At 37.0% G+C, this 24,938-nt stretch overlaps 1 protein-coding gene across 1 annotated transcript in view; it reads left to right on the forward strand.

Moving 5' to 3' along the window:
* Window positions 1-24,938, forward strand: part of LOC144434912 (coiled-coil domain-containing protein 33-like) — a 45,529-nt gene that overhangs the window by 8,414 nt on the left and 12,177 nt on the right. Inside the window, exons 4-12 of the mRNA XM_078123433.1 lie at window positions 4,148-4,311; window positions 5,280-5,413; window positions 5,891-6,000; window positions 6,960-7,156; window positions 7,603-7,723; window positions 8,946-9,078; window positions 9,252-9,385; window positions 9,817-9,888; window positions 11,796-11,981. Coding sequence (XP_077979559.1) covers window positions 4,148-4,311; window positions 5,280-5,413; window positions 5,891-6,000; window positions 6,960-7,156; window positions 7,603-7,723; window positions 8,946-9,078; window positions 9,252-9,385; window positions 9,817-9,888; window positions 11,796-11,981 — 1,251 coding nt within the window. The remainder of the gene's footprint in view (window positions 1-4,147; window positions 4,312-5,279; window positions 5,414-5,890; window positions 6,001-6,959; window positions 7,157-7,602; window positions 7,724-8,945; window positions 9,079-9,251; window positions 9,386-9,816; window positions 9,889-11,795; window positions 11,982-24,938) is intronic.

A 24,938-nucleotide genomic window follows, 5' to 3' on the forward strand; every position in this document is an offset into this window, starting at 1 on the left:
ATCAGAGCTCTTTTCTATTCCGCTATGCAAATAATGGAGATCACACTTGCATTGAGTTTGATATGCTAATGTGACATTGGTATTCAATTGTCAAAAGTACATTGACAGTATGTGTCCGTAGATGAAGGCTTGGGGAGATTGAATACGTACGGTACACACATTGACGTGACCTCATCTAAACTACACAGATATGTGTCAACATCACAACCATACAAGTTGTTTGGAATTTAAAGTTGAACACTGTATAGGATTCGGATGCTAAGTTGTTCACTGAGTACCAAAGGTTGAAATATCTACTGATATTGAAGCTGGCAGGAGGCAGTTATTTCTAGTAGTGCTTCAAGATGTCAACAACCGATGCTGTGCCACCTCAGTCTAGGACTTCAAATCATAGAAATACACCTCCACAGACATCACAGAGTAAACGTACACCTCCACGTTCAGAGTCTAGATCACCAACGAAAGCAGACGATGATAACTCACAGTCCAAGTCTAAGACATCATTACCTAAATCTAAACCTACGACACCACAACCAGAAACGGAGAATACGGACAACAAAAACACACCAAAGCCAGCATCCAGGAAATCAAATCGATCTCTAACACAACAAAGCGATCATCCCGAACTGAGAGGTGGATCGTCTAATCCTGGTTCACAACCACAAACACCTAAAATATTTCCACCAGGATCTAAGGTTTGTTTACTGTTGACATTTTGTCTTAGCAGCTAGCTGACATGCTGTCTTTAAGTAGTCGCTAAGGTGCATATTTTACTAAATATCACAGTAACACAATATACATGGTGACTTTGAAGTTCAAGTTCCTTAAAATTTTGTAAAAAATCATAGGAATTGACATTCCGATTCATGGTCATGTCAGTTTACATTATTTGATAGACGTACTTGTAAGAGTCTGTCAAACTATGGCTGCCATATTGGATTACTACTTGGAAACACAGTTATATACCTACATGTACATGGACTTTGTCCCTTTAGATGTAACAATAAAACAGTAAAATCAATATTTTAACGCTGGCAATACATTTACAAGGTCCAGTGTTTTAGACCACAATAATCCAGTAAACTAAGAGACACAATCCAGATATATTTACTAACAACAGCTTCTAATATATATTGTAATATTGGAAACTGTGTGGTTATATTATATGATAGAAAGATGGGTTAATATTACTTATATACATAAATGTAATATCAACACTTGATATGTTCAGGTTCATATAAAAGGAATAGATACTGTTTACATGAAATAAATATAAATACATAAAGTAGCAATTATTATTTTTAACAGAAACCATCATTACGGTAATTAATATGAAGATGCTGTATTTTATGATGAAGGCATATCCCCCCTCCCCTGTTTCTTTGAAGAATATTTCTCAAGAAAACATTTTCTTACATTTTTAAAAGAAATGTAGATGTGTAGATAAATGTATTAATTTTTTTACTACATGGTTAACAAGTAACTTATAGTAACAAATAAAACAGTAATTACATGTATGAACAATTTAAATTATTTTTTGTGAAATCATTCTTATTTACCTCAAACTGAAATAAGTCTTAGTTATTGCCACTACTAGGTTTCAAATAAGTGTAACTTGAATAATATTTTGCTAAAAGAGTAAAAATTACATACCTCATGACCTGGTATGACCTTACACTAGCCGTCAATTGACTGTTATCTGTGAAGTATGTACACACCAAATTATGACATAGATAGATATTGATTTCTACAATGGTATTCAGGATATGACTTAATCACTATAATACAATGTATAAATTATAATACCTGTATGTATTGAATTCAATCAATAGTAATAGTACTTGGCAAACACTTGTATCAGGAAATCAACAATATTGATTGGAAAAAATCAATGTCTCTGCAGTGATTTTGATTCTAAGTACTTGTAGAACTGTACTGACAAAGTGGAAGTCTAAAGGTTTTCCTAGGCTTTGAAATCCTTCTCACGTCACAAGGGCAAAAGATATCTTGAGATTCAAAGTCATGGATAGCCAGCTCTCTAGAGTAACAAAGGGAAGAAAATCTGCTTCTCTATTTATGCATAGTTTTCCAAATCACAATTTTGACACAGCTAGTAGAGTGTGGTTATCAACATACCGGTACCTTGGAAACAATGGTTCATTATACCCAGTCCTATCTACTGCTGTGCATTTATCAAAAAGATTGTTCAGTTGTCCAACACATGCTGTTTTTCTTTTCCAATGTTTTGATGTTTTATACAGTGGTTCATTTATACTTACACTGTGACAGCGTTATTCTACACCTCCATACACAATAAAGACATACATACATTTTGTGTTCTAAAGTCTTATACTTCTTTGTATTCAAGGAATCACGGAATAATTTTGAGTATACCCAAGTTGTTGTGTATACATACTGTTCTGCTGTTTGGTTTTATTTTTATGACAATATTAGATATTAGTTATGATCTATTAGTGCAGGTCAGACTTCAATTACTTCCACAACACTGACACAGTCATTATGTTTTAATCTATGTGATCAAGAAATCCCAAAACTATGGAAAGTATACCTGGTTTTATTGTTATAGTAATTTTTTATGTCAATGTTAAATTCAAAAACATGTATTGGTTATGAACTATTTATTGTAATTTAGAATTTAATTATTTCAACCACAACACTAGTACTCTGATATTTTAATCTATGGGATCTCATAATCACAATTCACAGATGACAACAACATCCCCCCAATCAACCCCCATCAACCACCCTCCCATCACCCCCCCCCCTCCCAATCAATCAACCCCATGATTACCCCAGACAAATAAAACCATACCTATAAATACATTTCAGTACCTATTTGGGAACTACAATATTTTTGTTGAATATTTTTGTTTGTGGATTAATATTTTCTTGAGCCTTAGAATTTCAGCCTTTATTCATAGATAAAATTCCCATCTTTGATATCAATCTAAATTAAATGTGAGATGAATCACACAGTAACATAATAACAAGACCTTTTTATTTAGCACAAATTTTGTTCAAATGCATGTATCAGGTTACTAGTAGAAAGGGTAAACAGTATGATATGGAAGCACTTTTCAATATAACAGTGAGCCAGTGACACATGACCTCTGTCCTGTGTATATTGTTTGATTGAGACAAATATTTGAAATCCATGTGGCTGAATGTGGGTATTAGATGACATCACATTTGAAGTGGAGTTTCCATAGCAACACTGTAGTTTGTTGACAGTGTAATATTGATGACTTCTTGAATGGAGAATATATCGTTCATGATTCCAAGAGTCAATAGGACAATAAAATATTTCTACTTTGTTTTGGAATGGTAAATTAGAAATGAATGTGACATTTTGATCCATCCACTTCGGACCTTGATTGCACAATGATTTAATTATTCAGCTTTGATGTCTCTCTCCAAAACTGGCAGAATAATGTACCAACATACTACCATCAACTTTAGTGTCTCTCTCCAAAACTGGCAGAATAATACACCAACTTTAATACTACCATCAATTTATGGACATAGTATAATAAATATTCCACCAGTTTACAGTATTTGTGAATAGTAAAAAGGAACAAGTTTCTTTGCAAATATACCGGATACTGTAATGTATTATCACCTAGCCTTGTATATGAATGCTATGTGTCCATACAGATATCCTGATGTACAAAGTGGTGTTTTACTGACAACAATTTAAAACAGGGAGTCTTTGTCTAAGTACTGAAACACTATGGGGATTCAGATTTAGTGCTGATAAATTTTACATTGTATTGCACATTTGTATACTGAGTACACTGAAATGGAGCCAGTGTGCCCCCTTTATTAGAATTGACAGTGGCTATATGCATAATATGACACATGTCATGTGTTTTTGTGACTGTATGTACATAGGAAGTATTACTTGTAGAAACAAAGTTCTTGAAATTTAAAATAAATATTGAATTTTTTTACAAATCGTCCAATTGCACTACTACAGAACTGATTAAAGTACAGGCTCTGATGTAGAAATGTGTAAAAAGTGTAATTTTAGTCCAAACTTAACTTAACAATTTTCGGTTTGTTTAGCAGTTTAATTTATAATGACTTTATGATGACTTTAATAAATATACATGTCTGTTAATTTCAGATTGGTGATTCCCCACTCCCTGAGGCTGCACATTACCAAGGTGGACCATTGACTGGTATGCACATATCCAAACCTGGCAAAGATGAAATTGAAATTATCATCCATAGTGCAACAAGTTTACCTTCACTTCCTGATGGTAGGATACCAATACCATATGCTATAGGGTAAGTTTACCTTCACTTCCTGATGGTAGGATACCAATACCATATGCTATAGGGTAAGTTTAGGCTTATAGACTAATGTGGTTGAAGTGTTAACTACTCTGTACTCTGGAATAGAAATATAGTTCAAGTGCTTTAATAGTACTGTGTACTCTGGAATAGAAATATTGTTCAAGTGCTTAGTACTGTGTACTCTGGAATAGAAATATTGTTCAAGTGCTTAATACTGTGTACTCTGGAATAGAAATATAGTTCAAGTGCTTAGTACTGTGTACTCTGGAATAGAAATATTGTTCAAGTGCTTAATACTGTGTACTCTGGAATAGAAATATAGTTCAAGTGCTTAGTACTGTGTACTCTGGAATAGAAATATAGTTCAAGTGCTTAGTACTGTGTACTCTGGAATAGAAATATAGTTCAAGTGCTTAGTACTGTGTACTCTGGAATAGAAATATAGTTCAAGTGCTTAGTACTGTGTACTCTGGAATAGAAATACAGTTCAAGTGCTTAGTACTGTGTACTCCAAGTGCTTAGTACTGTGTACTCTGGAATAGAAATATAGTTCAAGTGCTTAGTACTGTGTACTCTGGAATAGAAATATAGTTCAAGTGCTTAGTACTGTGTACTCTAGAATAGAAATATAGTTCAAGTGCTTAGTACTGTGTACTCTGGAATAGAAATATAGTTCAAGTGCTTAGTAATGTGTACTCTGGAATAGAAATATAGTTCAAGTGCTTAGTACTGTATACTCCAAGTGCTTAGTACTGTGTACTCTGGAATAGAAATATGGTTCAAGTGTTCAGTACTATGTACAATTTATAATGGTTGTTCTGTTTGCTTTGAAGTCAAAGATTTTGAGTTCATCCAGCAAAACCAGTAAACCAGATCAGTTTTGATAACACGCCTCAGTTATGTAAAAACTTGTCTTTAATTTGATTCCTTTCTTTATTTATCAATAATATCAAAAACAGGAAAAGTAACAGTGATGAGTTGAATAGGAAGCCAGCACAGGCTGCAACTCATACAGTAATATCACCAACTCACTCACCATCATGGGAAGAGTTCATGACAGTTGAAGTAGAAGAACACCTGGCAAAGAACGAATGTAAGACACTGTGTGCACCTTGTAGAATCAACCAATCATATGATAGGTTACAAACATAGGTCTATTGTAACAGTACTGTTACTGTAGTGGTAGAGATGGTGGGGAAGGGAAGGTACTCTTTAATATATATGAGACAGGATGTACAGACAGTATTTTGATTAAAAGTAATTTCTCTTGAAATTGTATAGTATGTTTTAACCACCTGTAAAAGTACCCTATTGTATATAGTGAACAGATATATGGACAAAAAATTGAATTTTAATTTGAAAATTATTGTGTCACGGTGGTTTCATTTTTTATGAGTGTTTTTATCTCGTAGATTTGTTCTGTCACCATGTTTAACATGTTATAGTAAAAAGTTAATCTTTATATTTTACAGCATTGATATTGAAATGTTATAGTAAAAAGTTAATCTTTATATTTTACAGCATTGATATTGAAATGTTATAGTAAAAAGTTAATCTTTATATTTTACAGCATTAATATTGAAAGTTGCTGATAATCCAACCAAAGAAAGATTAGCTAAATATGCAATTCCTATTCAACATCTAGTACCATTTCATCAGTATCATTTGGAGCTAGTCCTGGTAAGTTTAGCTGTAGTTTTATTAACTATTTTGTATTATTAGCTTTGTTTACCTGACATTAAAATAATATCTGACTGCTATATCTGACAACATCCTGACTCTACTAAGGTCAATAATAATCTTTATTACCTGGATATGGGTTTTGTGGCCCATCAAGGTTTTACTGCATTAGGGCCCCGACCTTTGGAGGACCTGTAAGCAGTACCACCAAGATCCGTAAAACATAAATCTAATCTGTACAGGTTTTGTCATATACCCTATGGAGTCTTAAAATACATTAGAAAACATTATTGTGCTTATTTCTGGAGAAAATAATGGTTCAACAATTCACAAAGCTGACCTTATTTGGGCAAAGTATGCCTGGCACGATATGGTAAATTATTGCACAAATATCTGAGGGTGCTGTTGTCTATTGAATTTCAATGGAGGTGAAATAGATTGACACTAGGTATATGACAATACAATTCACACATTACACCAATATTAGGCAGGGTGGAGATGAAGACACAGATTTATCTTTAAAGTCTTTCCAGAGCCATATCTGGACACTTTACATAAAACACCTCATAAAGATCTCCATGAACATCTTTTACTATCCCAAACTGACATTCCAATGAGTGAATGATTTTCCAACTTATATTCTTTGTGTATGAAAATGTTCCATTCTTATAATGATAATGATAAATGCATCTGTCCATATTCACTGCAAAATGCTCACATTATATACACACACACACACACACACATACATACATACACTCACATACACACACACACACACACACACACACACACACACACACAGACACACACACACACACATACATACATACATACATACATACACATAACAACCCATGACTGTATTTTCAATTACTTTCCATAAATAGTAACTGTTAACGAGTAAAACTATAATTATTATTTTTGACATTTTTCTGGTTTACCCTTTCCTAAAACAGCCAGATAAGTATGGATCAGCTAATGGGATTCGGTTGTATACAACAATCATGCGTAAACGCAGTATTCTACCTAGAGATCCAAACTTTGTGTACACTGGACTAGAAGTCTATTTGAGATCTGTACAACGTGAGGTTAGCAACCCTGTAGGACCTCTCATTGCTGTGGCTAGAGTTGTACCAGATTACTTTGGTTACAAGTAAGTTTGTCAATCTCTGTTCTCGTTGGTAAGGTATGCCATGATGAAGAGCGCCCTCACACAGGATAGAGCAGGCTGACGAGGATGGAGTGGCATGACATATAGAATCTCTCTCTGTTCTTATTTCCTGATCCATTCCTAACAAGTATCAGTCCAACTACAATATTAAACAATCACCAGTTGTTGTACATGAAAACAGAACTTAAGGGAATTTTGTCGGCATGAATATATAAAACAAGCATAAGTTTGCAAAAATCTTCATTAAAAACTTAAGAAGTGTTTAACTCGGTAATCTGATTTCTAAGTTCTTTCTGGCTTCATCTAGCTATGATACACACATTCCATCACTGTGACATTGGACTGATTAAAGAACTATTTCAATACCAGTCATGTATATATGTAACATCAATAATATAATTGTAGTTATATGATACTTACTATTCCAGGAGAGATATGCTTCTCCAAGTTACAAGACCAGCTGGTATTAATTTAACAACAGTAGACTTTCCAGATCCTAATCCTACAATATTTAAAGTACCACCAGCACGTAAACAAGGATATCCACAGGTACGTCAAATAGTAAATAAATGTACCACCATCATGTAGACAAAGATATCCACAGGTACGTCAGATAGTAAATAAATGTACAACCATCACGTAAACAAGGATATCCACAGGTACGTCAGATAGTAAATAATGTACCACCATCACGTAAACAAGGATATCCACAGGTACGTCAAATAGTAAATAATGTACAACCATCACGTAGACAAAGATATCCACAGGTACGTCAAATAGTAAATAAATGTACCACCATCACGTAAACAAGGATATCCACAGGTACGTCAAATAGTAAATAATGTACCACCATCACGTAAACAAAGATATCCACATGTAGGTCAAATAGTAAATAATGTACCACCATCACGTAGACAAAGATATCCACAGGTACGTCAAATAGTAAATAATGTACCACCACCATGTAGACAAAGATATCCACAGGTACATCAAATAGTAAAGTACCACCATCACGTAGACAAAGATATCAAAGGTACGTCAAGTAGTAAATAATGTACCACCATCACGTAAACAAGGATATCCACAGGTACGTCAAATAGTAAATAATGTACAACCATCACGTAGACAAAGATATCCACAGGTACGTCAAATAGTAAATAATGTACCACCATCACGTAGACAAAGATATCCACAGGTACGTCAAATAGTAAATAAATGTACCACCATCACGTAAACAAGGATATCCACAGGTACGTCAAATAGTAAATAATGTACCACCATCACGTAAACAAGGATATCCACAGGTACGTCAAATAGTAAATAATGTACCACCATCACGTAGACAAAGATATCCACAGGTACGTCAAATAGTAAATAATGTACCACCATCACGTAAACAAAGATATCCACAGGTACGTCAAATAGTAAATAATGTACCACCATCATGTAGACAAAGATATCCACATGTAGATCAAATAGTAAACTTTAGATTACTATATATTCTCTATATTATCCATATACTTTGGCAAATTCTAATGACTACATGAAATATGGAAATATGTCTTTGTGAGGTTCTCATTGCTGGAAGTTTCCTAAAAATATTCATAAAAATAATGTACAGATATTTGCCATTTGGACCAAACTTTGCTCATTCTTCACAAATAATTTCAAGGAAATTAACTGATTTTTAGTCATTTCTTTTGAAATAACCCAGTCACCAAATTTTCAATGGAATTATCAGTTTACTGATTTTTATCCCATTTCTCCCCAGATAACATTGCCAGGAACACCTCAAAAACAGCCCACCTGGAATCATATGTTTTTCTTCCATCAATCTCGAGACAATGCTACTATGTTTGCAGACACTGCCGCCTTAATAGTAGAATATTATCCATCTACAAGATGTAAGTATAATACAAATGTAATTTCATATATCATTGTTTTCTCTTTTTACAAGGCAATATGTTTGTGTTTACTTGGTTACCAGGTGATATGTTTGTGTTTACTTGGTTACAAGATAATGTTTTTGTTTCCTTGGTTACTCGGCATGTTTTTAATTACTTGTTGTTTTATACAGCTGTAAGTGATACCAGCTGGCATCTACGTAATCCTATTGGTTACTCTATCTTAATGTTAGACAAGACAGTGTATGATGCCTTAGTGGCAGACAGTGGTAGAATGGGGATACGTATTGAAGGACTTCCTATACAGGTATGTACTCAAATTCACTTACAAATAATTTTCGTCTGATGAATAATTTCAGACTTTAGATATTCACAAGGGACAAATCTGACAATCCATTGCATGCATAGAATTTAGTTTGGATCATAATACATTGCAGCCAGTACCAGGTAGTGTGTATGTGAGACTTTGTACAGTACTATGCTCCATGACATGTGAGTGACTAGTGTAAAGTGTACTTGGGGGTGTTGCACAAAATGGTTATGATTTTCTCTGTGCCCTTACTTTCACAAGCAAAGTGAGTGAAAATATAACTGTCAAGATTACATACTCATTTGCATACAGTGTAGGTAATAGTTTTGCAGTGCTGCGCTAGAGTGCCAGTGCATATTTGTACCCTTACATTGTTTAGTTTTAGGTCAGGATTCTCATGTTTCATGTTTTATGTTTTATGTTTACAGGACAGTAAGTTGCGGACAATAGATTCTCAAACTCCCACTGTAGGAATGATATTAAGACTCATCACATCTGAGGTAAGCTATTTATATTTTGTTGTTTGCTTCATTATCAAATACGTGTTTATTTTCTCTTTGAGTGACATATTGGTGGTTGCATGGTTTGCTGGTATGCCTCTTACCACTGCAGTCTGAGTTCAAACTCGCACAGTGTTGGCTGAGTTTGATTTAAAGAAATTTAATCAACACAGTAAGTGAGAAGGGTGATGCTCAGTTTAAACCCTACCAAACAACATAGCCTGGGTACGCTGGTATCCTCCAGCTTCTTCAACACTAGAGGGCACTGCTCAGTGGTGACCCAACCAAACAACATAGTCTGGGTACTCTGGTATCCTCCTGCTTCTTCAACACTAGAGGGCACTGCTCAGTGGTGACCATTCAACAAATTTCTGAATTTATCTGGACAATACAGATTATTATGATATTATTTTATTAGTCAACGTAGAAAAATCAAACTGAAAATACAGTATTTAGGATGAAGTCATTCTCCTTGTATATCATTGATAATCACATTTGTATGTAAGTGCCATTTCTTTTCTAAGTAAGCCTTGAATGTTTGGAGCAATAACTCTTTATGAAAACAAAGGTTAAGATTAGACAGAACTTTCATTACGTTAGTATAGACTGACTTTTTAGCTGTCTAAACTTAACCCTGTTTTCAATAAAGAGTTATTGCTAGAAATAGTAAGTGAATTTAACACCTTTAAGAACTGTTTTACATCATTTTGTACTCGTAACTGCTTGTCACCACATACTCTCCATTTCTCAGTTTGCTCAACCTCATAAATCACACACTACAATATTATATCCATTAAACTCTGATTTCCATCTTTATATACACTTTATTTTATGACTTCCTTTTGAAATATTAACTATATTTCTGACATTTTAAGTGTCAAAATAAAATGTAGATAAATTTTTACACACAAAAAGTGAAAAGATATTGCCAATTTAGCACACATACTTACTAACAACTATATGTTTCAGTTCGTGTAAATAACACACCACATCATACATTTCAGGAAGAATTACAATTATAGATTTCTTTCAAGAGATAGTCCAGAAATGTACATTTTTAATTGCTAATTGCTAATTTCTTCCTGGAATTAAAGTCATTTTCATAAAATATGAAAATACTGAATTTTCTAGACCAACCTATTAAATTTCCCATGACAATATTGGCCACAGACCTCCATAGATTCTCCTTTGCTGATTTGTATAAACTATAAGAAGCTTAGACAATACTGTCTGGTTTGGTGTGTATGTTTAGTGTGTATAACCTTGATGTCTCCATCAGTCATTTTATCTAGATATCTAGATCTACTGGTAATTATTAATGGAAGCATTCAGGTTTAATAGTTAATAGTCAATATGTTATCATTTATCCAAGTGTTCGAGTTTTTAGCACTGGTGTAGATGGTAAAGTAGCCTAGGTAAAATTTGACAAGTTTCCAAGATATTTGATGAACCTTCACCCTGGTTTTCCAATGAAATGTTTTTGTTACTGGTGTTGTAAGTATATCATAGGTCAAGTACATGTATGTTTAGCAGAGTCCCTAGTCTGGATGTTAACATGGTTTCTAACTGTGAGTGGGAGTGTAAATGATATCGATACTGTATAGGAACTAGACTACAGAGTCCCATGCATTTTGCCTTTTTAAAACAGTGTATGTGTTGCCCATATCTGTCCATAGGGCTGTGACACCATAACAGAAATCACAGGTTTTGATGTAAAAGTCTCCAATCATGCATGCTTGGTGAGACAGGTATTCTGTGGCAGGTAGATGTAAGTTCATATAATTCAGTGTCTATATGTATTGCTACCACAGACAGTCACTACATGTTTATGTTGCCTAGAGGGCATAATAGCTTGACAAATAACAGCATGTCCCAACTCATGTTACGTTGACATTCTTGTATTACAGAGACCTGACTCATTGGGTGCCGTTTCCAATCCCGATCTACTGCCCACTCTAGACGCCATTCCCATCGATATTACTCCAGTACCAACACCACGGAAAGATCCCACCCCTCCAGCCACACCAATCCCGGAACCATTACCCGTCAGTGACCCTGTGTGGATGTTGAGTCGAAAACCCAAACTTCGAGTGGTAAGTCTAATATTTTACTGTATTTATAACTGTCAGGTGGCATTTGAATGAATGTGACGCAGTGTTATTTATAATGCTATGATCCATAGTTTCACCAAATCAACAAAGGTAAACTCACTTTACATATCTTTTAAAGGATTTTAGGATTTGTGTTTTATGAAATTAAATCTGTACATAATAAAAAGGTTATTCTAAATCTAATAACTAGTAGGGGTAAGGACAGTTTTGCAAAATTCAATAATAATTGAAAAAAACTGTTACATTTGCATTTTTAGTAGATTAATCTTGTTGCTGCGACTTGAACTTAGTATATTCGATATTGTCACTGACAAACTGTTAAATCAGTTGATTTGTTTTGATTTTACTTTCATTGATATAGGACATGATACTTACAAAATTCAATCCAAACTGTTTAGTGAGATGTTATGTTGTGGACTAGAGACATTAACAGAAAGGCTGTATACAGTGTGGTATATTTACCAAACTTGTAAGATTACTGCTATAACACATCATCACTTTAGAAACTGACAATCATTAAATAATTCATAAGATATTAAATGTGTATTTGTACAAATTGAGTGCAAATAATATATTCACAGTAAAAACAACAACTTGACATCATTCAGTTCCTAATTGTTGAAATTATATACCAACCTCTGAGTATATCAATACATGTATATTGTGTTTATATTGGTTGGTGTATCACATTACCACCTGCTATGGTGTATAACCAGGTGAGGTCCACACTTGATAACTTGATGCAGTTGTAATCTTACAAATACAATGAATTAATCAAAGCTGAAAATGAATGAGTAAATGAAGACAATTCAGGAATAAATTATATTTTGGTGGGAAACTGCTGAAATGATAATAACTATTCTAAGGTCATGATACTCAGTTGAACACAATATAATTCTACTTCACACTATTTGTGTCCAAAGGCAATAAACATTCAAGAATAATCTACCTATAGACATTTGAGTGGTCTTCAGGGTCTATGGTCTGTGTGTTCTCTCTGATATTTATATATAATCCCATGAAATCAATGTTAGTTTTACGTCATAATGCTCCGAGTATGATTCCGCGGACTAATACAAATTCGAGCCAGTAGGCGAGAATTTGTAGTCCGCAGAATCATACGAGGAGCATTATGACGTAAAACTAACATTGATTTCATGGGATTATATATTTATCACATAACTAAGTATTTCCCCGTATTTTTCTAAAATTTTAAATCGTATTTTACGAATACTGCATCATTACATCGCACTATATTCTTCATCGCGTATTAAAAAATGGCGCCCGATGGCTATGCAAATTACATAATCGCGTGACCTGTCGCGAGGTCAAGCTTACCATGTATGGTATCGGTCATACTTTTGTGTGGTTTCTCAACCAAAATTATCGGTTATAACCTTGCGATGTACATGTAATATCGAATTTAGTTTAAAACGTAAGTAGAATTGTCTGAATACGACTTTTGTGCCGTCATTTTAATAATATTTTCTCGGGTTGTGTAAGTTCGGAGATCTGAGCTCGACGGAAAATTGGAAGTAATTAAGTAAGCTTGCCGACTGCTACATCGATAATCTACGTGATTTTTAAATAGAATAAAATGTATCAAATAAAAATAAAAGGACTTCTACGTATGAAACTCATGCCATCCAAGGGTATATGTAACGTTACTAACGTAATGTATGCATTTACGTTTTGAAAGCACATAATTATTACGATAAACTTGATCGTAGCGCGAGCGTAGGATTGACACGAACACTCAAACAACGGTACGGAGAAAAAATAGTTCGGTAGAACAGGGGTGATATGCTCTGAAATCACCCCTGTTTGACGTCACACAGTAGAAGATATGCACGTATTTATGTGATAATATACAAAACCATCATTGCTACAGGGTTCTAAAACCTTAGTAAAACTGTTTTCATGCATTTAAAATATAAATGTTATGTAAGCTGTATCAGATTCCAAAGATGAGACAATTACATTTAGCAGGATGGTTTTAAATGTGAAAAAAAATATGATTGGAATTGGATGAAAGTACCCGGCAATCTCTTGATGTTTCTAAAATGGATGTGATGCATTAATATGTTATATCTCATGTCATACTGTTCATCTGTACATAGAGAATTGGGGCAGTATTTGGTTGTCATAAATATCATTTTGTTCTAAAAACCTTTTGGTGTTAATTGTCATGATATTATTTAAGTATATTTCTGTTCATCGAAAATACTCACCTTTATTATACTACTATTGGGTTACCCTTTTGCTTTTAGCCTAACTTCGCAAAATAAAGTCGTGACCCCTGACCCACCTGTGGCTATCCCATGATGCCCCTTTTCCCCCCAGTACTAAATTTTGCGAGCGAAAGAAGACGTATATTTTCTTCGCTCACGACAAATTAGCCTTTTCAAGCCTTGGTGGATTTTTATAGCTGACTTCTGTGGCACCCAAGTCCCTGGAAACCCAGCTGAGTCCTTTCTTTTATTCTTTTCATTCAATTGTGCTTGTTTTAAGCTTCGCTTTTCTTTGTTTGTTCTGTTTGTATTGAGCGGTCGTCTATTGTATTCCGTTACACGACCGTTTCATTCTTTTTCCGCTTTTGACTATTGTTTGTTTAAAGCGTGTTTTCAAACCATGCTTCCGAACCAAAAGAAGGGGTCTTGTGGACATGTTTTCCACATAGAGGACCTCCACAAATTTTGCCCTTCTTGTCGGAAGTGTTCCCGTACTTCACCATGCAAAACTGTATGCGGTCATTGGGCAGACGATCAGTGGCAGGAATTCGATAAACCTATTGAATCGTCACGTAAACCAAAATCAAAGCAGAGTAAGCGGACCTCCGCTGCTCCGAGCACTGATTTAGATAAATTTTCAGGTAAGTCTTGTGTAAGTGTGGGTTCTCCCACGACAAAACGCCCTTCTGAGGGCGAGGTCTTAACCACAACGGGTTCTGAAGTACGGGTTTCTCGTGGACCTATGCAGGACTCGTCCGATAAGGGACGTCCTGATACGGGTATTGTTAGTGGAGAGTGTCCTGTAATTACAGACAGCCCCTCTTCCTACAAAGCTGATTCTCGTTCTCCGTCTCCGACACCTCAATATAGCGGTCGGTTTCGAGAACCTCCCAGGCGAACTGACGTAAACCCTTCGAGCCGTCCACATACCGTTCAAGGGTCGTTCAGTGAACGTCAAACCATGCCGTCGAATAGTCTAGATTCTTCGCGTGGGGTAATACCGGAAGTCAAAAGACGCACTTCCCGTCCTACCGCTAGCGGATCACATGATCAGTCACCTGATCCTAGGTCGATACCATGGCCTCCTACGGGGACGCTACCATATCCATTCAATGCTATGGGCCTACCCACAAGGTGAAACTTCCACAGATTTGGATCCAAGACAAAATCCACTTCCTTGGACTGCCTTTGGCCAACCTACAGAGTTTTGGCCTCCACCTAATTATTGGTCACCTTATGGTTACCCCCCCACCATGGATACCCATCAGTCTAGGGGTCCCTGGGGAGGAGGGGATAGAGATAGAGAGAGGTCACGGCCGCCTTATGACCGTTCCCAGTGCCACCGTCGTTCACGCAATCCGCAAACGGAACGTGACATAGGGGTACTTCGATCTCGCAGAGATCGCTCTCGTTCCCCACGCCGCTCGCACAGTCCACCGAGGCGCGGGGATCGTAGATCATCGCTTTCACCGAGACGCTCTTCCAGACCACGCATTCCGGTAACGCGTGAAGAGCGTTCTCCCTCGTCTTCACCGACACGTTTCTGCCGCTTACAGGGCGAACGTTTCGGATCCCTATGGAGACGCGATCCCGATGAAATGTCCTTAACGGCCCCAGAGGATCGCGACCTCCTTGGGGGCGCTGACCATTCGGATGACGATCGGGTTAGACCGCCGCCCTCTGAATCAGAGGGGAGAGCGCCCTCTCCGGAACGCTTTGCTGATATTCCATTTAGTCAATGCGTTGAATGGGTTTATCAACAGTTCCCAGATAAATGTACCCGTCCCACTGCAACGAATTCGGTACAGTCTGAGACAAGCTTAGCATTGGAGGGCCAGCTCGAACAGACGGAGTATCAACCTGCTACACTCCCCCTCTCAGCTATGGTCACTTCAGTACAGGGTAAAGTGTCCTCAGAGGTTTGTGGCAAGGGTCCAGGTCAGCCGCCAATGCGAATGAATAGGTACCCTTGGTTCCGCTATCCAGGGAAACCTTATCGTACCCACGCAACCGATCAACGTGTCAACTTTCCAGAGCTGGACACTGATGCTGACGCTGTTGACCAAGATCGTGATGGTTTTAAGAATACTACCATTGATAATAAACACTTATCACGGTTAGGAGAAGGATACGCATTATCCCTTCGGATATTCTCCTCTATCGATTGGTTCCTTGCTACTACGGTGTCAGAGATGAGGTCCGCCCATCCTGACTCACAGAAGATATTTCGTCTGATGCAGGTAGTTAATAAAGCACTTAGCCACGTGACTGAGCAAACGACTAGGTCACGTGCTGCTTTGTTACTCCTTCAGCGAGATGCTTTTCTGCGTCGTAACTCAATTGTGTTGCCAACAGAATTAAAACAGGAAGTTCGCGCAGCACCGATTGATGCACCTTCTCTATTTGCTGGCACTTTGACTTCTATAGCTAACCGTGCCAGCGAAGCAAAGCAGCGGGAGCGTTTGATTTTTGACACTCCTCGTTCGAAACCGCATACAAACTTCAAACAGTCCCCAGTCAGTAGTAAGTCCCCTGTGACAAACATCTCACGAGGTTCACAGAGGGGTCGAGGACGGGGCAGACAGACTTCCCGAGGCCGTGGTAGAGGCAAGCCTCAGTGGTCTGTGATGAACAAAGACAGCAAACCCGGACCACCCTCAGAGAGGGGTGCAAGTGGTTTCGCGCAACATTCCTGACGGTGCTCCCGTCTTCTTTGCCGCCCCTACTACACCCTCTCAATCAAGCGTAGGGCCAGTAGGGGGAAGGCTCCTGTCATTCACCAAAGAGTGGCAGCTGATTACCGACGATTCCTTGGTTCTTTCAATAGTAAGAGAGGGTTATCGCCTAGAGTTCGAACGTCACCCACCACTTACAATGTCTCCCTTTGTCACAGTGCTTCCAGGCAACAAGCAAAAAAGAGAAGCTCTGTTAGAAGCAATTCAAAAAAGGGGTAGTCAGACAGGTGAACGCTACCAATGCAGGTCCAGGGTTTTACAACCACCTGTTTTTGGTGCCAAAAAAAAAAAAAAAAAAAAATCGGGGGGGTGGCGCCCAATTCTGAACCTAACAGCACTGAACCAATTCATGACCGTGTCCAAGTTCAAGATGGAGACCACGCGATCCATTCTCGCCGCTGTTCAGCCAGGGGAATGGATGGCGTCAATCGAACTAAAGGACGCATATTTTCATGTACCGATTCACGATTCTGGCGCCCATCATTACACCCCCTCTCTTTCAAGGTTCCTATTCGTCCGTCTCTCCGCTTGCACCTGCTTTGGTGGGTGGACGGGAACAATTTGCTAGAAGGGAGGTCCCTAGCGTATCAAAAAGCGAACCTGTCCCTTTTCACCGATGCTTCGAAAGAGGGATGGGGAGCCCACTGCGACTCCCAGGTGGCCTCAGGTCAGTGGGGCGGAGTAACAAGTCAGAGACACATCAACTGGTTAGAACTCAAGGCAGTCTTTCTAGCCCTAGTGCAATTCGAGACTCTGGTGTCGGCTCGCCACGTACTGCTCCACTCCGACAATACGACAGTGGTAGCATATGTAAACAAATGGGGGGCACAAAGTCACCAGACCTCTGTTATCTGCTCTGGGACATGATGTTTTGGTGCAAAGAGAGGGACATAACCCCCAGGAGGTAGCAAATCAGGTCTTCGCTCACTGGGGAACCCCCCTGCTGGATCTCTTTGCAACTTACCACAACGCAAAACTGCCAATGTTCGTAGCTCCAACTCCGGACACAAGGGCATTAGCGATGGATGCACTGTCAATCTCATGGGAGGGAATATTAGCGTATGCTTACCCTCCAATAGTGATTCTTCCTCTGGTCCTTCGCAAGGTACAGGAGGAGGATGTAGTCCTTATTCTGATAGCACCGCTATGGCCAAATCGGTCTTGGTTCCCTTGGCTTCTATCTCTTCTAGTAAATTGCCCAATTCGGCTTCCACAGAGGACAGACCTTCTCTCTCAGGGTCGGAGCATTGTTCACCCCAGCCCAGAGAGTTTTCGTCTTCACGCATTCAAACTATCGAGAAATCCCTCGTTCAGAAAGGATTCTCTATTGACTCTGCCGCGGTTATCGCAAGACCGCAGCGGGCAAGTACTCTCAGCACTTACAACAGCAAATGGGAACGATTTTGTGATTGGTGTCAGCGAAGGCAGATTGATCCAATCCATATCACTACCAGAGACTTTGCAGACTTCTTGTTAGATCTCTTTAATGTTAAGAAATTTGCTGTAAAAACTATAATGGTATACCGCGCAGCAATTGCATCTACCATTAAGAGTACAGGAGGCAAAGACTTTGGTCAAGATAAAGTTTTGTCTAGCATGATTAGGCATTTCCATATCAAGCGTCCTCCTAAACCTATTTCGGTCCCTCAGTGGAATCTGGCATTAGTCCTGAGGGTACTGGAGAAAGCTCCCTTTGAACCTATGCAATCAGTTTCATTGAGAGCAATGACACTCAAAACAGTCTTCCTCTTGGCCTTAGCGTCTGGCAGAAGACGCAGTGAGATCCATGCTTTAGATGTGAGCAAGGGGAGAATTACCTGGTCTGAATCACAAGTAATTCTCAGGCCTCACCCATCTTTCTTAGCAAAGAACCAGGTACTGGGGTCTTTTTCTTCCCCCATTACCCTTCTTCCTCTCTCTAATTTGGTAGGTTCTGACAAACAAGAGAGATTACTTTGTCCGGTTCGAGCCATACGTTGGTATTTGCATCGTACAAACTCATTCAGAGGAGAGAGATCACGTCTCTTCATCCCTTATGACTCCGACAACAAGAGCGATTGTTCGGCAGCCATAATTTCTAAGTGGATTATTCAGACAGTCAGATGGGCATACCAGGAAGCATCTGATGATAGTTTAAGGTTATCCCGGGTCACAGCCCATGAAGTTAGAGCCATCTCAACTTCTTGGGCAGTACATGCAGGAATTCCAGTAGCAGAAGTGATCAAAGCTGCTACCTGGCGTTCTCCTAATTCTTTTATAAGCTACTATCTTAGAGATATGGCCCAGGATGCATCTGAATTGCAGTCTCTGGGTCCAGTCTGTGTCAGTCAGCACATTGTATAATTGGGATGTCAGGAACTCCCCCCCTCCTAATTGGCTGACAAATTCTAACCCAATAGTAGTATAATAAAGGTGAGTATTTTCGATGAACAGAATTGAAGTTTCTACCGAAACTAATTTCTGTGAAGAGAAAATACTCACCTTTATGTGAATCCCTCCCACCACCCCACAGTTCCTGTTTTGTGTACTTTTCCGTATTTTTGTCTGTTAATATGACAAAATTTAGTACTGGCGGGAAAAGGGGCATCATGGGATAGCCACAGGTGGGTCAGGGGTCACGACTTTATTTTGCGAAGTTAGGCTAAAAGCAAAAGGGTAACCCAATAGTAGTATAATAAAGGTGAGTATTTTCTCTTCACAGAAATTAGTTTCGGTAGAAACTTCAATTTCATGAAAGCACTCACACTGTCACAGCATCATATTAGAAGTTGATGTCTTAAGTGATAAATAGGGTGTCCTTGAAAATATCATTTCCATCATGAAGTTATTAATGTTATTGTTTCATTTAGAATCACAAATTTGTTTATATAAACACTAAATCAATAATCTTTGTTTGTAAAATCTAACCAAATCATGAAATGACCAAATGTAAATAAATAAATAAATTTGCAGAATAATTTTCTAAATCATTTGACATATATTTGTGTCAGTAGAAATTCACTATAAATATTTGTACAATGTAAAATATAGGATAGCAAAGCAATTTATGATAACACAATAAGGAGTTTTTGTATTGAAATCTTTGACTTGTCAAATTGAAAACTGGTGTGATCCCAGTAGGATATAATTTGTCCATGAAGGCAGGGTTGTTATTGCATTTAATACTGACTAGTTCACTGCATAGTGGCAGGTGTTTACAACAAACACATAGACACCTAGAGAAAGTTCTGAAAAGCCATTTATATTGTGGCATGAATGTATTCTTCAAAATCAGTTGGATATTGTTTACAACAAACCTAATTGGGCTTTTTAGATCATCCATTCCAAGTGACTATGCTATAATCCTAAACCAGTGTATCATCGACAGTGTACAGCTCACTAGAAACACAGTAGTGTAGTACGTACAACTGACAGGCATAACAAAGGCCTATTATTATGTCTTCACAGTTGAAAGCTTACACCTTGTCTAGTAGCCTTTGTCACATGGTTTTATTACTTAGTCCACAGGCATGACAGGCTGAAGTACATCAACAACACACTGTTATGCAAATTTCTTATATTCAATTACCAGTGAGTTCAAAGGTCAGACTAGAGTTTGTAATTTGACCCTGCTGTTGGGATTCATAGGTTGCTAGGTAAACAAATCAGTGCTATTTGCATATCCGTGTCATTTGCATAACAATAGGAGTTAACCAGTGGCTAACATTTTGTGAAGCCATAATCCTGCATAAATACTGCCACCGATAGACTGACACGCAATCTGAATATTTGTAACCGCTACCGATAGTTTGGTTTGTAATCAGAGTTATCTACAACCAGTCATGTCTGTAGCCTACTACAGACCGTACACATCTTCAGTAAGTATTTGTATCTGATAAGGTTTCTAACATTGACCGTGTAATGGTGTAGCTTTACCATCAGACACCTATTCAACACTTCACTCTACTTCAGCCATGTCTCTGTGCCAGTCTTCTACTGTGAAAGTATACAGAAATAGATACATCACAAATTAGTTTTGGCTGATTGATGTAGGTACTTAAACTAAAGTGTTTCAAAGTTGACAAAGTTTGATATTGATATCTTACAATTAGTAGCTAAGTCAACACTGTGGAGTACAGGTATGCTATTAACATTTCACTCTAACTGTATGTCTGTATAGGTGTTTTATTTGTCATGCAGTGACACAGTAGTATAGGTCCTTGGCAGCCATTGCATTCTTTGTTGGTAAGGTCTAATAGTTGTAAAGTCAACTCATGGTGTAAAAGTCCGACTGTGAATGGTAACCAACAGTTTATCAACAAGGTCAAAATAGATATAATAACAGTCCATGGATAAATTCAGTGCTAATGCTATAGCAGGACTATGGATGTATAAAAGGAGGCACCTCCATGATAGGACATTGTATGTTTTGAACCTGTCCCAGTATTATAAGAAGTCAGAAATCAAGTGAAGTTTATTTTAACGAGACATGGAATTATAGGGTATTTTTCCCTGTTTTGGCATGGATGTATATGGGGAGATACATACATCCATGGTTTTAGGCATGTCAGTTGAATATCTTTACATGCTAAATAATACTATGTCCAAATTATCACTTGTCTGACATGCCTCTGTACATATTGTAAACCTGAAAATATCCACCAACTAATTGTGTGTATTTGACGGAGAACCGAAAGTCGTAATATAAGTAATAATTTTGTACATAAACACAATCTACCAGACTCAGTATTAAAGTTAGTCTTTGGGAAATAGTTGAAGACTGTAAGATTGCTAAACATTCTCATGTTGAAAATATCCAGGTTTACAGTAATGTATTCCCAAGAAATAATATTTGTTCTGTTTGTATTAATTTAGCAAAAAATGACACACTCTGTATGTTAGTCTTAGTGTGAATGTCAGAATCATTCTACCTCCATGGTCTGAACTGTCATCTCAATATCATGATTGATGTAATAAGCCTAGAAATCATTCCATTTATTCATTAGTGACTTGTACCTATAATATTAATTACTAATAGAACTCTTGTCTAGGCTGTCACTAGATATTGAGAGGTATTGATACCATAACTAATAGGCATTCCCCATGCTGTGCGTAAAGTGTTTTACAATTATACATTCTGTACTGTCTTTGTATTATAAGCACTTTGCATTATTGAGTTATGTGTATACATACATGTGTATATACTAGTATCGCTGTGTGTATGTTTATGAATACATTTTGTACATGTACCATGTTGTGTAGACACTGACATCCAATAAGGGATAACCCTTACTGGACTTCTTGGGAGATAAGTGTTTATATACTTAAAGAACTATCCAGTATAAATAAAGATTATTTATTTATAGATTGATTTCTACTAGTTACAAACATTCATGTGTATTGAGATAGAGAATTATAAGTAACATCTGTTGGTTTGTATTTAATTGTATTTTAGTATTAAATGGCTTTAGAACAGAATAGGGGAAATGGCTTTAGAACAGTATAAGAGAACAGGAGAAATAAGGTGAAACCCACATATATGTAGATTTCAGTGTGTTGTATTACATATCAAGAGGAACTCAGTAAATGGGTGGTGGTGGTGGGAGGGAGGGGGACTCAGGTAGGTTTTACCTGTTCATTCACGGACACTCATAAAATGTACATCCAGATTGTAGAACACTGTAAGTTGTAAAAATGGCATTCAGATGTGAATGTAGGCAATCAATTGTAATTCAAAGGCATAAATGAAATCAATAGAACACTCAACAGGAATGAAAGAATTGTAAATCAGTCTCAGTAATTGAATTATTATTGGTAAGGAAATGAAATCAGTGGAGTTTATAGTTCCACGTTATAGGAAAGTATAAGTTGTATTTGAACAGAAATCATAGTATGTATATCTAGTGCTGATCCACGTTATAGGAAAGTACAAGTTGTATTTGAACAGAAATCATAGTATGTATATCTAGTGTTGATCCACGTTATAGGAAAGTACAAGTTGTATTTGAACAGAAATCATAGTATGTATATCTAGTGTTGATCCACGTTATAGGAAAGTACAAGTTGTATTTGAACAGAAATCATAGTATGTATATCTAGTGTTGATCCACGTTATAGGAAAGTACAAGTTGTATTTGAACAGAAATCATAGTATGTATATCTAGTGTTGATCCACGTTATAGGAAAGTACAAGTTGTATTTGAACAGAAATCATAGTATGTATATCTAGTGTTGATCCACGTTATAGGAAAGTACAAGTTGTATTTGAACAGAAATCATAGTATGTATATCTAGTCTTGATCCGTGTTATAGGAAAGTACAAGTTGTATTTGAACAGAAATCATAGTATGTAGTGTTGATCCATGTCACAGCTGTGCACAGACTGTTGTCAGCAAGTGTTCAGGTTTGTGGTGTCAAAATTCACCATAATCTCAAATTCTATATGTGTTCTTGAAATTTGACTTTTCAGTGTTTCAGTTTTTAAATCAAACACTCACATGGAATGCAAAGGGTCAAAAACAAAGAGTTGCAGGGGCAAACTGCTAGATCCAACCCTACTTTGTATTATGTCATTTTGAAGTGCTAGATCCAGCACTATACTGTTAATGTTTTGACCACCTTTGTTAACATGTATGGACCTACAACCAATATACCATAAATGAATATCTTACTTGATATTATTTTCAAAAATCTCACACAATATGTATATGATAATACAGCAAGTACATAAAATTAATCTGACTGCCTCATCTACAAAAAAAAAATTGTCGTTCCAAATAAATCTTATCTTTTTTTTTTCAATTTCATTTCTTGTCTATGACCTTTTAATAATGCATAGAATATGATAAACACTTGGGTTAATTCAATAATTTATGTTTTGATATTTAATATTTTATTGGTTACTTGAAAGACTGACATGACTTGACCTAGAATTTGTGGTTAATAACAATCACGTGTATGTTTACTCTCTCTACTCTTGACAAATTGCTGACTGTTACTAGTCCAAAAAATAATACATATAGGTGATGTACAACATTGTATGTTGTCCTAACTCAACTACGTAATATTGCCTACAGATTCAAACTTTCCTAATGGAAATACAGAATATTTTATTTCATAACACACAATGCATGTGTTGCTACTTGACTGTAAGTGAAAATACAATAAAATATGTTGAAAGGTGGACTTCTTGTTTGATAGCTTGCCAACAGGTGTCATGACATTTAGGTAGTTTTTCTGTAGTTTTTGTACGTGTTGCCCACAGACAGGCTTGGATTTCTTTGATAGTTTGTCTAAAAAGCTTTGTACTGGTTAATAACATTCTGCAATCGTTTTGTTAATTTACCTGTCGACAGGCTCCTTGTTCGATACCTTGTCTATGGAGATTCATGACAGTAAGACTGTTCTGCAATAAGTTGTTACTATGCCTTCAGACTTACTACTTGTATGAAGGAGATATTCATTCTATTGTAATTCATATCAAAGCAGTTCTCAAGTCTTATGTTGTGCTCTAATAAAGCCCTGGGACATTTATGTGTAGTACTTCTTAAAGAAAGGATATTGTTACACGGCAGTAAAAAAAAAGGGAGAAAAATAGTCTTAGGCTTTCTTTATTTTCATTCTGCTAAATTCCCATTGGCAATGAAATGCTGATTGTATGACAGTTGTAATTCTACTGGCAATGAAATGCTGATTGTATGACAGTTGTACTTCTACTGGCAATGAAATGCTGATTGTATGACGGTTGTACTTCTACTGGCGATGAAATGCTGATTGTATGACGATTGTACTTCTACTGGCAATGAAATGCTGATTGTATGACAGTTGTACTTCTACTGGCGATGAAATGCTGATTGTATGACGGTTGTACTTCTACTGGCAATGAAATGCTGATTGTATGACGGTTGTACTTCTACTGGCAATGAAATGCTGATTGTATGACAGTTGTACTTCTACTGGCAATGAAATGCTGATTGTATGACGGTTGTACTTCT

This window comes from Glandiceps talaboti, chromosome 5 (assembly GCF_964340395.1).
Source record: "Glandiceps talaboti chromosome 5, keGlaTala1.1, whole genome shotgun sequence".
NCBI lineage: Eukaryota > Metazoa > Hemichordata > Enteropneusta > Spengelidae > Glandiceps > Glandiceps talaboti.